Raw genomic sequence first — 15967 nt, 5'->3', positions numbered from 1 at the left:
TACTATTCTCTGCCTGCCCTATCAAGAAGACAAGCAAAACAAGAGGAAACTTGGCTCGGAAAACGAGATAACTGGCTTCCCAGCCGCTTTCTGCCTTTTGTACAACCAGGAAGCTGACAATAAAGTTTATTTGAGCGTCGACGTGCCCCGACGTGGCCCCGCCTCCCCAGCCGGAGCCGCGATTGGTGGGCATTCGCCGGCTCCGCCGTTCCTAAGCCCCGATTGGCGAGGGCCGCCGTCATTTCGGAGCGTCCCGGCGCCTGCCCGCCTTTTCGCCGCGTCGCCGGTGCCTGTGCCGCCCGCTCCTCCTCGCCTGTCCTCTCCCGGCCGAAGCCCGGGGGACCAGAGCGAGACGCGGGGACCATGTTCCGACGCAAGCTGACGGCCCTCGACTACCACAACCCGGCTGGCTTCAACTGCAAAGGTGAGGCGGCGGCCCCAGGCCGGCCGCGCAGCTGTGACCCCGCCGGCGGCCGCTCCCTCAACGCCCCCACCTGGGCTTCCCACCGGGACCCTCCGCGGCCTTGTTTCCGCCCCCCGGGGGTCCCCTGGCCCCTCTCTTCTCGGCCGCCAAGCACCTGTTTTCCGCCGCCCGTGCTTGGCTTCGGAGCCCCCTCACCCACTCCTGCCTGGGCATTGCCACTTTGTGCACTTGCTAAACTCCAGCCTCTACCCCCCACCCACACCTTCAGCACACGAGAGGGTATTCGCTTTCTCACTTAGCTCTTCACTCCATCGTTCCCCGGGTAATTGGGCGATATTTTAAGCACATTGCTGAAATCTGAGGAATGTGCTGAGTAACTTGAAGACTAGTTCACTGCCCGCCAGGAACTAAGGGGTGACTGGGGGTGTGGGTGCAGTCGGAGCCCACCCAGCAGTTTGAAATCAAGAGAGTGCACAGTTAAGTCCAGGACCGACAGTTTTGGGGTAAGCACGCACAGTAACAGGCTTGTGGGGTCGTGCAGAAAAGTTAATAGGTGATCAGGGCGGTTGAATTGTAAATGGAAAGGTATTTGGGATTTCCCAGCATTAAAATTTTAAAATGCATTAACATTGCTACCCATGTTATTCAGTTACTACCCACCACTACTCATTTCTTCCAGAGTGTTTGGCCTGTGGTAGACTAGTAAGTTTGAAAGTGATCCCATACAACTCAGGGTACTAAGACCATTGTATAATTCTCAAGACTTCATCATGGAAGCCTGAATTTGAAATTGAAAATGATTTCTGAGCAGTATAAGGGTGTTTTGTTGATCTCCTGTAGAAGGAAAAAAAAGGATCAGTGGTAACAGAGCTTCGATCTAGATTTGAATCTTTGGACTTCAGTTTTCTCATGTGTAAATTGGGGATATTACCTTCCTCAGAAAGCTGTGGGAGGATTAAATGAAATGAATGAACTTTTCTAATGTATGCACTTAGGACAGTAAATGACAATGGTATCTTCTGTTCTTCTGTGTTGTCATTTAGTTTCTTGTACTTTACTATTACTTTGCTATAAATTTTACTTTGCCCAGTCCTCCCTCATTCTCCCCCCTCAAAATAACTGGAATAATAACCAACACTTAAATAGCAAAACTATGTGCCAGACACTGTTTTTATCTTTATTTTCATAACAACCCCAAGAGGTAAGTCCTATTATTACGCTCATTTTGTAACTCAAACTGAGGCACATAAATATAAGGTGATAAGCCCAAATCCACACAACCACTGAGTGTCTGTAGCTAGAATATGAATGCAGGCCAGAATTTGAACAGAACTTGTTAATCTGTTCATCCAAAACCTGCACTTTCAACTCCTACTTCAAGCAGCTCAGTTAATTTACTATTTGAGTTTTTAAAAAAATCCATGAGACCTTTTATTTGTAAGAAGAAAGTGTTTTTATCGAGTGCTTCTAGTGACTTATGAGATATTTTTGTTGCAGATGAAACAGAATTTAGAAACTTTATTGTTTGGCTTGAAGACCAGAAAATCAGACACTACAAGATTGAAGACAGAGGTAATTTAAGAAACATCCACAGCAGTGACTGGCCCAAGTTCTTTGAAAAGGTAATGAATTAGAAGGTTAAATAAAAGTAGTACAGAGAGCTTTTCTAAAAATTATGTGATGACAGTTAAGCTTAAAATTACTTTGTTCTGGGGCGCCTGGGTGGCTCAGTCATTAAGCGTCTGCCATCAGCCCAGGTCGTGATCCCAGGGTCCTGGGATCGAGCTCCGCATCGGGCTCCCTGCTCCTCAGGAAGCCTGCTTCTCCCTCTCCCGCTCCCCCCCGCCCCTCCCCCCCCCCCGCTTGTGTTTCCTCTCTCGCTGTTAAATAATTAATTAATTAATTAATTTCTTTTAAAATAAGTAAAAATAATAATGATCGGTGTTAGAAAAGCTAGATTTCAGGGATTTATTTTTTTTATTTGTTTTTAAAGCAAATCATGTTACCTTTTACAAGGTTTCAGTGTTAGAAAGTTTTGTCTGAAAACACTGAGATTTCTTAAATAAACGGTGACATGTATTCTATAAATGGTAAAGGTGGCCAAAATCAGACTTTTTCTTTAGACCAAAAGGTAGCTATAACACACTTACTTTGTTAAAGGAAGACACTGACATGCTTGAACACTAAGATTATTTCTTGTTTGTGGTTCTGTTTAACGTACACAGATGTCCATTGTTGTGCACAATATAAGTAATCCTGAAAAGGTCTGTGTATATATCTTATTTTTGTGGCTGGGCTAATTTTCCTGTTGACTTAGTGTAATTGTGGTAACATTTTTGCAGAAAAGGGAATTGTTTTCAAAGTAGAGTAAAGATCACATTTTCCAGCATCATTATTTACATTAAACATTTTAATCAGCTATATTACTTTGAAGAGTAAGATATTTTCCTTTAAAAATATGAAAAGTGACTAAATTTTTTATTTGCTGTAAAGTGATCAGGTACTTTCTCTTTAGAATCAGAGAGTTTATAAATTAGGGAATTGTGTAAGTTACACACTAGCTCTATGACCACAGGCAAGTTTTATTAAGCTTTCTGTGTCTCAGTGTTGTCATCAATAAATGGGATAACAGTGGTTCCTATGTCAGAGCAGTGGCATGTATTGTTAATGAGTGATACATAGCTATGCTTGGCCCATAGCAAGTGCTATGTGCTTTATTATTTCCCCTGCCTGTACTACCATTATTGCTACTACTGGGTTATTTTCTTTTGCACTTAAAAAGTTTTTCTTGTTTGTTTGTTTGTTTTGAAATTTTTGATATGTTTAAGACTTGGAAATATGTTGTTAGGATTTTATATTTGTTTATATCACATCTCATGACCCATTCATGTAACAAGACAACACATAGTTTCACAGAAGGGTATTTGAAGAATATAAAAAATTTTCTAATGAAAAACACCTAGAAGTGATGACAGTAGAGTAGGATAACTTAAACAATCCAGACAGACATTATCTTTCAAGTTGGTCTCTTTGGAATGATAATGTCATTGTTTAAAGCATATTCATAACTTTTGGAATTACTTTTAGATCATGAGACATATTTTGAATATCTTTAATATTGGTAATTTTTTATACTTTGAAGGTAGATTTGTTTTTTGCATCATGACCAAATCTTGTGAATGAGGTGTTTTCTTTAAAGCAGGGGTATAAAATTTTTGGTTAGAAAATGAGTTACAGCTAAAAGTACTGATTTATTAATTAGGCCCAAAAGGATTTCCAAAGGGGAGTTGCAGAAGTTTTGACTAATAGCATTGTTCCTGGAATGAGATTTTAAGCTCCTAAGAGACCCATTTGAAGGACAGTGGTCACTTGGATATACAGCTTCTGGCAATCATCTAAAATGCTTGGTTACATTCTACATGTATGTCACATGGTTTACTCTATTCAGTGGCATTTCCGTAATATGAAAGCTAAGGTTTAGATAATAATTGGTTTATTTGTATATTCTTCTTTTTAAAGGTTTTTTTTTTTTTTAATTGTTCCATGTGTTTTCAGACCTGAAATCAGAAAGTTTTAGGTTCAAGTCCCAGATCTAAGTTGTGTAAATGTTGGCAAGTGTTATACTATCTAGGCCTTTTTTCCTCATCTGTAAAATAAGGAAGTTGTTTTAGAACAGTGGCACCCTACCTGGAATCTGCAAAAGTAAAAATTTCCAAAAGCATGATGGAAATACATTTTTTCTTTAAGTGGTACATTTAAATGTTTCCTTCCTTTGGATTATATAATTGTGTCAACAGTTTAGTAATGTAAATGTTGTTTATATTCTTAGAGCTCCAAACTAAGATCTCTTTCAGCTCTACCATTTTTTTCATTCTCTGATGTTATAGTAATAGTGAAACTAGATATTTTTTTTCTTCACAGTATCTCAAAGATGTAAACTGTCCTTTCAAGATTCAAGATCGACAAGAAGCAATTGACTGGCTTCTTGGTTTAGCTGTTAGACTTGAATATGGAGATAATGGTATGTTTTGTGGGGAATGTGTGTTTTAAAGAGAGGGAGAGGAAAGGCGGGGCAAAAGGAGTGTTAAAATGTAGGGAATTTACCAGTTTGAGTTTCTTTGTCTTACATTGTTTTACCTTGGGTTCGTTGTAAATAAGTTTTATATAGCCTCATTTCCCTTTTTAGCATCTATTAAAAAGTTTACTTTTGTAACTATCCTTCTGTGTCCAGCTCTCACCCCCCCCCCAGTAACTCCCAAATTGTCTAGGAAAGAGTTTTCTTTTCAAAAATTATAGTCTTTTATCATAAAACATGAAAAGCAACTGTTTTTCATTGGTATTTAGATTTTTCTTTTATAATTTGAGAATGGTGTCTCCTGGTTAATTGTCTTCTCACAAAGTAACATTACGTTGGTAAATTTGGTATCTTTCAGTCTGTACCTTAGCCTTCTGGGTTAAATTGTTAGAGCCCCAGAATTGATAGGATTTCAGAGTGTTGGTTGCAGCAGGTAATTTCACCAGAGACTGAAACATACATCTAATGCCAGTAGGTACTATAGGCCAAAATATGTTTCTTATTTATGTTTCGTGTTGTTTTATTGTAGATACTTATATTATTGGAAACTTAAATATTAGTACCAGTAAAAAAAAAAAAATTAGTACCTGTAGTAAAAAAAAAAAAAAAAATCCAGTAAACTTATGTTTCCTCTCATTAGACCATTTGATTTTGAAAGACCTGCCAATGTCTAAATGCAAATCCAATTATCTTACCTATATCCTCTGAGTTTTATGTTCTCTTCTATGGGGCTGTCACTTCCAGTCCTTTTCGTCTTCTGCTTTTGAGGCCTTTTTTTTTTTTTTTTTTAAGGTTTATTTATTTTATAGAGGGCATGCATGTGTGCACACAAAGTCGGGGGTTGGGGGAGGGACAGAGGGAAGGAACCTCAAGCAGACTCCCTGCTGAGTGTGGAGCCCGAGGCAGCTTAGTCTCAGGACCCATGAGATCATGACCTGAGCTGAAACCCAAGAGTGGCTCAGTCGTTAAGTGTCTGCCTTCGGCTCAGGTCATGATCCCAGGGTCCTGGGATGGAGCCCTACATCGGGCTCCTGCTTGGCAGGAAGCCTGCTTCTCCCTCTCCCACTCCCCCTGCTTGTGTTTCCTCTCTCACTGTGTCTCTCTCTGTCAAATAAATAAGTAAAATCTTTAAAAAAAAGAAAACCCAAGAGTCAGATGCTTAACCATCCAAGCGCCTCTTTTGAAGCCTTTTTGCCTTCTCCTTTTTCCTCCCATTCTGTCACCATCCATCTTTTCCGATGTCCATTGTACCTTTTCTTCTTTATTCCCACTACTATCACCCTGGTTCAGGCTCTTGTCGTTTTCTGCTGAGTTTATTGTAGTATCTTTCAAACTCATCTCCCCTTAGCGTCATCCTCTATTTTCATCCTCATGGCCCACCAGGTTTAGTTTTTGAAACATAAATATTTTAAAATGTTATGCTTTGCTTTCAAAGAACAGCTCTTATTATATATTCAGAAACACCATTGCTTTCCCTTTTTCTACAAAAGGAGCTCCAGGTCCTTTGGCCTGGTATTCAAGGCCTTTGAATACTGGTGTCTAACCAGGATTCACATACTTGACATCCCAGCCAGACTATAAGAGTGCTGTTTCCTGTTCACATCTTTTTTTCTCCCCCTAGATTTCTTTGCTTACACTTTTCCTTGGCCATTATGCCATGTCAGTCTATCTCTACACATCTAAATTCTATCCATCCTTGTAAGATCCAGCTTAAATGCCACCTAGCAACAATAATATTTTTTTCAACTTTCATAGGTTTTAACTCTGTGCCTTGTATACTCTTTATGTCATTTGTCACTTTCCGTTTTGCTTATATGTCTTACTTGCCTCATTGTTTCCTATGTAGTACCTCTCTCTCTTATTGATGCTGTAACAAATTACCACAAATTGATGACTTAAGACACAATTTATTATCTTACAGTTTTGGAGGTCAGAAGTCCAACATCTACTGGACTAAAGTCAGTTTGCCCACAGGGCTGGTTCCTTTTGGAGGCCTTATGGGAAGATCCATTTCTTTTGTCTTTTTTGCCTTCTAGAGGCTGCCTGCATTCCTTATCTCTGGCTCGTTTATCTTCAGATTTATAGCATAGCATCTTCAAATCTCTCTCGGGACTCTGCTTCCATTGTCACATCTTCTCTGACTCTGATCTTCATGCCTCTTGTAAGGATGCTGTGATTATATTGAGCCCACCTGGATATAAGCCCCCCCATTTCAAGGTCCTTAATTTAATCACATATGCGGAGTTCCTTTTGCCATGTAATGTAACATAATTGTAGGTTCCAGGAATTGGGATAATGGACATCTTGGGTCTGGGGGAGTTGGGGAGGCAGGGGACCAGTCATGATTTTACTGCCGCAGTATCTGACACAGTAGATGTGCTTATCATCTTTAATAAATATTTGGTGAATATAGTGTATGAATGTTTACGTATACTGATATGGAGCATTAACCAGTGTGTTTTGCTGGTTCCTCAGACTTAAATTTCAGAAGCCTCATGGCAGAAATCTTAAGGAAAGCTCTAAGGCTTTCTTTACTTTCAATTTTAGTTTAGAAAGAAAATACCGTGATTCTCTTCCTTTAATAAATAAATGTAATCATAAGCCTTGGTAGCATTAGTTGATTTTTAGGGTCTTTAGCAAAATCTTTATCTGTTGTGGTCTGAGTTGGCAGAAACTCTGTTACTTTGCAACAAAATTTTCTCCAGCTTTTCCAAAGTGTTTTTCAGCTATTCCCAAATAAAATTGTTGTCACATCTCAGTTTATTTCTGTTTTACCCTTCTTTTATTTCACTTGTCCCGTTTTTATAATACTGCAGTTTAGGTTACCTAGGTACTGAGAACAGTAGATGCCATATAATGTGTGTCCCTACAGTTGACTGTAGCTCTTAAGTACATTTATCTATCAGTGATAGCATGATCTTTTTTAGTGGGAAAAAAAACAAAAACTGAATTTGTATCTGAAATATGGTAAATTTTTTTATATTGAAAAATTGTAATTGATTTTTATTTGAAACTTTAGGTGAATTACAGTTTAAAAGTAAGTAGTATCAAAAGCGTATTAAAAATTTAAACTAGAAAACAAGTTTTTGTTTAATTTTTTGGAAAAAGGTTTAAAGTAGTAATACTGTCCCTTATCAATAGGAGGTGCTGTTGTTCTTTTCTTTTACATTAATATGTTGCATTCTTCTTGACTTTTAAGGTATTTAAATTTTGTATTATTTGATGAAACCATTGTGGATTTTTATTATCTGTGCCTTAACATTTTTTAATCCTTTCATTAGCTTGTCAATTAAGGTGATTAAAATCTAACTTAAATGTTTTCTTTTAACTTCTTTGACATAATTTCAGATTTACAGAAGTTGCAAAATAATACAAAGAATTTTTACATTTCCATATTTTGCAAATGTTAACATTTTACTTCATTTGCCTTATTGTCTATGTACACATACACATATATGTAATTTTTTTCTCAACAATATGATAAGTTGTGAATGATTCTTTTCCCCTTACATACTTTAATGCACATTTCCAAAAAAAAAAAAAAAAAGACACTGCCTCACATAATTATAATAAAGTACTGACTCAGAACTGTTCTATATAGCTATTATTCACATTTCACCAGTTGTCTCAATAATGTTCTTTATAAAAGCAAAAAACAAAAGCAATCCTGGACCATGTGTTTCATTCAGTTATTATATCTCTTTAGCCTCCTGTCATCTGGAACATTTACTCAGTCATTATTTGTGCCTCTTCATGTTGACATTTATTTTGTAGAATGTCTCTCAGTTTGGGTTTGTTTGATGTTTCTTCATAAGTAGATTCAAGGTTTGTACTTTTGTTAAGAATAACACAGAAGTAATGTGTTCTTTTAAGTTAGTGATATGCCCTGTTACTGGTCATGTTGTTCTGATCCCTTCGATAAGTTTTCTCCACTGTAAAGTTAATATTTTCCTCTCTGTAATAAATATGTATCTTGTGGGGAGATACTTTGAGATGATGTCGGTATGCTTTTGCTCCTCAAAGTTTACCTCTACCTTTAGCTTCCATTTGATTATTCTTGCCTGAGTCCATTATTATGTTGATGATGGTTGTTAGATGTGTTTTTCTAATTTCATCATTCGTTCTACATTTATTTGTTGGCTTTTTAATGTGAAGAGGAACTTTTCCTTCTCTCCAATTTATGTTTGTTTGTTTAAATTAGTGTAGGTATGTGTATTCTTATTTTACTCAGTGGGCATAATGGTTTTTTTTGTTGTTGTATATTTTGATGTTTACACTGTTCTGATTTGGCCAATGGGAACTCCTTTAAGCTAACCCCTGTCTGACTTAAAGTTTAATGCTTTTATTTTCCCTCCTGTTTCATTACAAATCACAGAAACACTGTAACCGAAGATGGCATTTTGGGCATTACTTTTAATAAATTATTATTAAATACTTAACATTTGTAAAGTCTTTTTAGGTATTGTTAAGTATTTCTCGAGTAAAAGTAATAAAACCTGCCTTCTAAGTTTCAGGTCTCCATAGAATTATTTTAGGTTTATGTATGATGGTGTATTTGAAGTGCTGATTTTTTTAGAAGGCAAGGTTTTTGGATTCCATATATGGCATTCAAGAGATTTGGAAAGAAACTTTTTAGTGAATTTGTGTTGAATCTCATGTAACCTATACCTACCTTCCTCCCACTCTTCTACCCCTGCTAAGTTTCTAAGCAAGCTGTAAATGCACACCCTCTCTCCTCAAACTTAGATGGTGTTGAAATGTCTTACTTTTACAAATGATAATGAAGAGATATTTGTATAGATATTTCAGTAATCATTTTAGCTTAATCAGAAAGCTACAGTCACATTGTCTTCTGATGGATTTTTTAATAACATAAAATAACTTTGGATGAGTTATCTTAGTCTTACCAGTTTGGCTCAAGTAAATTCAGTAAATAAGCAATGTTTATTTTACCTTAAGGTACAGTTGTACAGATTGTATTTTTGCCTCTGTTTACAGCTGAAAAATACAAGGACTTGGTACCTGATAATACAAAAAATGCTGACAATGCAGCTAAAAATGCAGAGCCATTGATCAACTTGGATGGTAAGTATGTAAGTGCATAAAAATAATCAACTTTTTTGGTCCCTTAAATGTTCTTTATTTCCTAAAATGAGGAAACCTGGGTTTCTTTGGTTTTAGTAAATTAAGAGTGCTTTATGTTGATGTTTTAATCTCTGTTGTTTTTTATTATCATTTACAAGATGTTTTCTCCCTCCTCTTATAGCTGAATATCTGTTAGAATGCTGTTCTTTGATCTCTTCATAACTGATTTGGGGGTTTTGATTTGTATTTAATCATGGTGGTGATTGTTTGCCTTCCTGAATGCATAAAATATTTTTTCTAACCTAATGACATGACACAAGTGGTAAAACTTTTCATTATTTTTGCTTCCAGATGCCTTTAAGTATTCTCTTTTTAAAAGTATAAAGTTTCTAATTCTATTATAATAATTTAAGTTACTGTTTCGTGACAGATTCATTGTGACCAATAATTTACAAGTTACTTTTATGAATTAATAAGCTGCTTACCCTTATGAATTAATATGCTGCTTGGACAGACTGCTGTTGCTTAGAGAAAAGGTTTTGGGAAAATTGTCCATTGAAGGGGTCTAGTTTAAAATTAATAGCGTTGGGAAGAAATATTACTTAAAAGTGCTACATAAACGTGCCTTGCAGGAAAAGTTACAGCACAATCCTACCGTGAGTTAACTTAGTCATTTGTTGGTTTGTTCAGTGTGGCTTATCAGTAGGGAACCCATTGATCTGATCAGCTTACCTAGTTGTCAGTGTCCCTACACTGCTCTTAGCAGCAGCAGTTTTAAAAACAGAGATTTTTTTTTGTTAGGAAAATTAAAAATGTTTTTTTGTAAGTTTATATGCTTACATATATGTCTGTAATTACATGCTTGCAGAGCTATAAGTATCCATTTTCAATCTTTTATAGTAAATAATCCTGATTTTAAGGCTGGTGTAATGGCTTTGGCTAACCTTCTTCAGATTCAGCGTCATGATGATTACCTGGTAATGCTTAAGGTTAGTTTCGTATTCTTGATTCTTTTTTTTTTTTTTTAAGAATTTTTATTTATTTGCGAGAGAGAGAATGAGAGACAGAGAGCATGAGAGGGAGGAGGGTCAGAGGGAGAAGCAGACTCCCTGCTGAGCAGGGAGCCTGACGTGGGACTCGATCCCGGGACTCCGGGATCATGACCTGAGCCGAAGGCAGTCGCTTAACCAACTGAGCCACCCAGGCGCCCCCGTATTCTTGATTCTTGACAGTAACTCTGTATGTAGAAGAAAAACCTCATTTTCTAAAAATTACCTATGTTTGATATGTAGATATATGGCTAAATGACTGAAATGTGGAGGAGTGTGGGACTTAAAGCAGATTTCATGATTTCATCTGTTTTAGATTATCTAGTAACCATTATGAAAGCGTGTTTACTTTGTGCCTGCTACTCTGCTCAGTCCTTGGCAAAGATGATTTCATTCAGTCCTCCCGGCAATCCTGGAGGTAGTGAAGGTAGATGCTGATATCCTTTCATTTTAACATGAAGAAATTGAGACCTAAAGAGAATAGGTAATGTCCCAGATGACACAGAAAATGAGAGAGACAGATTTTAATCTAGGCACTCTGACCATGTGGTCCATTCTTTTTCCTGTATCTTCCTATTTATATTTAATCAATCCTTTTAAAGATTTGTGATCTGTATTCACTAAGATAATAGAAAATGCCATATGAGTCATGGTGGATTTGGCAAAAAATATATGCCCCAAAATCTCTTTGAGGACTGAATGTTTTTGTTTTCCTAGTGCTCCATCCTACATAGGCCACTCAGTTCATACCTATACTTCAGGTAACCCAATGATCTGAACGAGATCTCTTATTTCTAAGAGGAAAAGTATACTTCTACTTCAGAAGATTATGTCACGTAATTGTGATAGTACAGTGGGCCAGGATGGGGGAAAGGGAGTAGTATTTAAGATAATTAAGATTCCAGACTTAGAAATTATTATTGATTTTATGAGAAATTGAAGAGCATTTGGCTATACCTTATACATGTAAATTATTTTAATCTACTTTGCAGTAAATTTAAGAGTTAAATTCCATTCTACCCACCAGAGATTAGCCATAACTTATTCTACTCTTTTTAGAATTGTATGTTCTAAATGATAGTTGTAACATGAGAAAAACTTTCTAGATTATTATAATTCTCTATACTGAATCTGCATGTTAACTCAAATTTTCTCAACTCAGACTGGATGCCAAGAGACAAAAAGTTGAGAGTTGGTAGAGCATGTGACTCTTGATCTCAGGGTCATGAGTTTGAGCCTCAACGTTGGGTGTAGAGATTACTTAAATGAATAAATAAAAACTTCTTAAAAAGAGACAAAAAGTTGTTTTTATTGAAATTTAGCTCTTTCAAAGGCTTGTTCCTTACTCAGGCAGTTATGTAGATTGCTTTGGAACAGTTGGGCAGTGGTCATGTCACCTTTAATCATAAACTGAGTCAGAAGACAAATAGACTAGCATATTTGGGGTACTTCTGTTAGACTTTAAAACCCCAAAGGGAAAAAGTATAAATCAGCAATAATCAAAAGCTTTATAAAATTGTAAGCTGCATGTTTGGAGTTATTTTAAGAAGCATTCAAACAATCCATGAGAGCATGGAAAACATCTTGATAGATTTGCCACGTGTGAGAATCAATATATATTGACTATTGGGCAACTGAACTGATTAATAAATTTGTGACTCCTATTAAAGACTGGTTTATTGGTTCTTTTTAAATGTAGCATTTGGCTTGTTCTAGTAATAATTTTTCAAGTTTTTGCACTTGAGTTACAATTGTTATCCACTAATTAAAATTCCATTTAAAAAATCTTATTTTTTGAGTGTGTGTAGGTGCATGAATGCACTTGTATCTGCTATAATAAAATGCCTTGGTGATGAAGAAAAACAATGTGTCATATGAGAGATCTGAAAACATTTTACTATAATTAAGTGAAAAAAAATTAAGGGTAGTGTATATGTTATGCTACCCTTTGTGTCAAGAGTTTGCGCCTGTGTGCGTATTTATACTTGAGCATGTTTGTAATATAATAGAATCCTTGTAAGGATACATAGTAATCTGGTTCCAGTGATTGTCTGGAGGGATGGTTGAGGCTTGGGTAGGAAGGAGACACTTTTTTTTTTTTTTTTAAACCACGTATCCTTTGTTTAAAAAACTTTTTCATGCATATAAATTACCTATTCCAAAAAATGTTTTAAATTGTTGTGAGCATCTTTCCACATTATAAAGTATTAAAATGAAAACTTTCATTCTATTAGCAGTTTTGTTTTTAATTTATTGGTGAATTTTGTTAATGAACTAGGTAATTCTGACTTCATCAAACTGGGTATCCTTATTCTCTAGACTCAGAGCAGAAAAGATGAACAGCCAGTAAAAAGTCAAAAAACTATTTTTGCGTTTCTTAGGCAATTCGCATTTTGGTCCAGGAGCGCCTGACCCAGGATGCAGTTGCTAAAGCAAATCAAACGAAAGAGGTATGCGTTATTTTTTAAATAAATTTTAAATTAATTATTAATGAAAGTTTCTTCTGGTATTGTCATGAGTTTAAATTTTGTATGTATCTGCTTAAGATAACCATTCTTTGTTAGAACTGTCCGGAGAAAGGGTAGCTTATTTCAGTGGGATTGAATTTGGTTCTTAAGCAAATTACAGCCATTTTTGAGTGAAAAACTTCTCACTTCATACCTTCAAGCAGCTGTCAATAGCACATCCACAGTCTACCAGCACAAACCACTGCATGTGCCCAGTGGTTTATTTAAGAGAATTTACCTTGTAAAATTTACTGGGTTATTTTGACTCATTGCTGGAAAACGGAACACACATTGTCTTTCTTACTAATTTCCTTCTTTTGACTTAAATCCTGTCCTTTCTCTTTTGTTTCTTCAGAGAAATCTGTTCTCATTTTATTCACATTTCCTAGTATCACTTATGAGAAAGTAACTTACCTCAGGCCATCTAGTTGGTAAGTGGTTGAGCTCAGGCAGTCTGATTGAAGAGCCAAGTGCTCTTACGGTAGTTGGGGACAAAGGTCTTTGTGTGAAGGCCTACATGAGCTAGTTGACCACCCCACATGAAGGGGTAGGGGTGTAGAGGCTATATTAGACTGTAAGTTTCTGGGTGCAGGTGACTGTACCTGTCCTCTTTCAGGCCTACTTTGTAGGCTGAGGAAACCATACACTGTAACTATTTTTCCCTTAATTCTGAGATATTTTAGATGAAGTGCATTAGATATCCAAATACTCCGTAAAGTCTCACTGACTGTATGGACAGTTCTCAGAATGTCCTCAGGGGTTAGCAGCAGCAGCTGCAGGTGTCTGATAACGCTTCTTGCTGTGCATAGATACTGCAGTGAATGCCTTGGGCACAAGGGACATTCTTGATTCTGGTCTTTTTTTTGTCTCCCCTAATTCCCCAGTGTCTTTTGTCCTCTGATCTCATCTTTAGCAGGGCCCAGCAGTGTGAAAAGGTTATTAATGCCAGGGCAGTGTAGTCCCCCCTGAAAGACACTGTTTGTTTTAAAGGCTCTTATTGCTTATTAATTATGTATGAATCGGGCCACTGGAAATTGGATTAAAGATCAGCTTCTTTCACCCACACTGTAGAACAGTCAGTAAATTGTTCTGGCATAATAAAATCATTCATTCATTCATTCAGCAAAACTATGCCTTAGGTTTGAAGGCAGTGTAAATAAGGGCATAGCCAGATCTTTTTGCTCTTGTTTGCAAAGTAAAATTTTATTTTCAGTGCTCTAAGTCTTAAGTTTAGTTCATCTCAAGATACCATGCTATATAGTAATACAGAGGAGAAGTTCTTACAGTTAGTGTTCCTGTTTATAACCATAATTAGCATTTGGTCACGATCTTTAGGGGTAGCTGTTCCTTGGTGGTCTGTTGGCAAATAAAATGAAAACAAGACTGACATAGAAAGCCACTCAGTGCAATTCTACTTGTTAGTTTTGCTTGCTGAATTTACATACCCGTTTATTTCTTCATTACATAATGTAGTATTATTTGAAAGCAGTTGGAGCCTAGGTAGATTTGCGTTAATAGATTAGGCAAGAATCAAGTAGTGACAGCTTAGCATTTTGTAACATTGAAAGTGTAGATTTTATACAGTATATGATCAGCAGAGTGTTTAGACTGTCTGTTCTTGTTACTGTGAACTCCAGAGTTCGGCATCATGGTCACCATCTTTGGCGTACCTCTGGAGAGCTGCTGACGGGTTAACTAAATGCTTTAGAATCCGTTCAGTTTCCTAGATTTTAAAGTAAATTCCAAATGAACTCTTAGTGAAAGTTAAATTATATATAGGTAATCTGGTAATCATGCGCTGAAAAAAAGGTAATGGATATTTTAGATTTTGTATAAAGACAATTTAATATAATCCTATTCCATTGCCCTGTACTCTGCTGCTTGCTGTAGCTGAAAGAGGATAGAGCAGCCCTGCTCCGTCGTCCTTCTGTAGCAGCAGCAACAGAGCATAGCCGTCAAAGGAGCTACTGTTTTATATGCCTAGTCTTAAAGGAGGGACTGGGCGATGGAACTAGCTTCCCACTACATTCAGGGGCCATTCTTGCACTCATCAAAAGGCAAATCTAGAGAGAAAATTCTCCACCCCCTTGCCACTGCAGCTCAAAGGCCTAACAAGAGCTAGCTTAGTTCAGTTATAGATGAGAACAGAACATGAATCTTAACTATAAAGTTTTATTTTGTCTTTTTTTTTTTTAAGGGCTTGCCTGTTGCTTTAGACAAACATATTCTTGGTTTTGACACAGGAGGTGAGTGATTTTGTTTGAATTCAAACTATTTTTAGAGACTAGGTGAATATTTGGGGGAGAAATGGGCAAGTAAATGGTCTTGAATACTGATTAATGCAGTTTTCTTATAAAATAGATGCAGTTCTTAATGAAGCTGCTCAAATTCTGCGATTGCTGCATATAGAAGAGCTCAGAGAGCTACAGACAAAAATTAATGAAGCCATAGTAGCTGTTCAGGCAATTATTGCTGATCCAAAGACAGACCACAGACTGGGGAAAGTTGGAAGATGAACATTTTAGGATTTCAGCTTCTCACCTCCTTAGTACCATTGGGAACCATGTACGCTCTGGCATGTGTTTGGAAATCAAATGTCACATTTTCAAGGGAAGAATCCTAGAAAACTGACTCTGTTCTCGAGATTTACCATCATTGCTTTTTCTTTAATAAAGTTCAGGAAAGTGGATTTTTTTTTTGACTGTTATGTTTATGTATCTATAATGCCGACCCCGAGCTTTGTTACAGAGACAATACAGATAGTCAAATCATAGGAAAACTTAAAATATTTTATTGGAGTAATCTAGAAAATTTGAGAATTGTTACA

General features: G+C 36.7%; 1 protein-coding gene across 1 annotated transcript; it reads left to right on the top strand.

Annotated features, from left to right (window-relative positions):
* The first annotated feature begins 250 nt into the window (after positions 1–250).
* On the top strand, positions 251–15829 carry RTRAF (RNA transcription, translation and transport factor). The gene is made up of 8 exons (XM_081830518.1): positions 251–424; positions 1922–2046; positions 4346–4445; positions 9498–9584; positions 10485–10573; positions 13015–13083; positions 15338–15386; positions 15502–15829. Exons 1-8 carry the CDS (start codon positions 364–366, stop codon positions 15654–15656), a joined length of 735 nt encoding a protein of 244 aa, XP_081686644.1. The 5' UTR covers positions 251–363; the 3' UTR covers positions 15657–15829.
* The last annotated feature ends 138 nt before the right edge of the window (positions 15830–15967 follow it).

The sequence above is a fragment of the Leptonychotes weddellii genome, chromosome 9, assembly GCF_054177405.1.
Source record: "Leptonychotes weddellii isolate Sample4059 chromosome 9, ASM5417740v2, whole genome shotgun sequence".
In the NCBI taxonomy this organism is placed as follows: domain Eukaryota; kingdom Metazoa; phylum Chordata; class Mammalia; order Carnivora; family Phocidae; genus Leptonychotes; species Leptonychotes weddellii.
Note: the sequence above shows the minus strand (reverse complement) of the source record. Positions and strands in the feature narration are given on the sequence as shown.

What these genes read in the sequence shown, in the direction of transcription:
- RTRAF (XM_081830518.1), top strand. Translation starts at nt 364, where the DNA reads ATGTTCCGACGCAAGCTGACGGCCCTCGACTACCACAACCCGGCTGGC. An exon ending in GCCATTGATCAACTTGGATG is followed by an intron (nt 9,585 to 10,484) that starts GTAAGTATGTAA and finishes AATCTTTTATAG; the next exon opens with TAAATAATCCTGATTTTAAG. An exon ending in AAGCAAATCAAACGAAAGAG is followed by an intron (nt 13,084 to 15,337) that starts GTATGCGTTATT and finishes TTTTTTTTTAAG; the next exon opens with GGCTTGCCTGTTGCTTTAGA.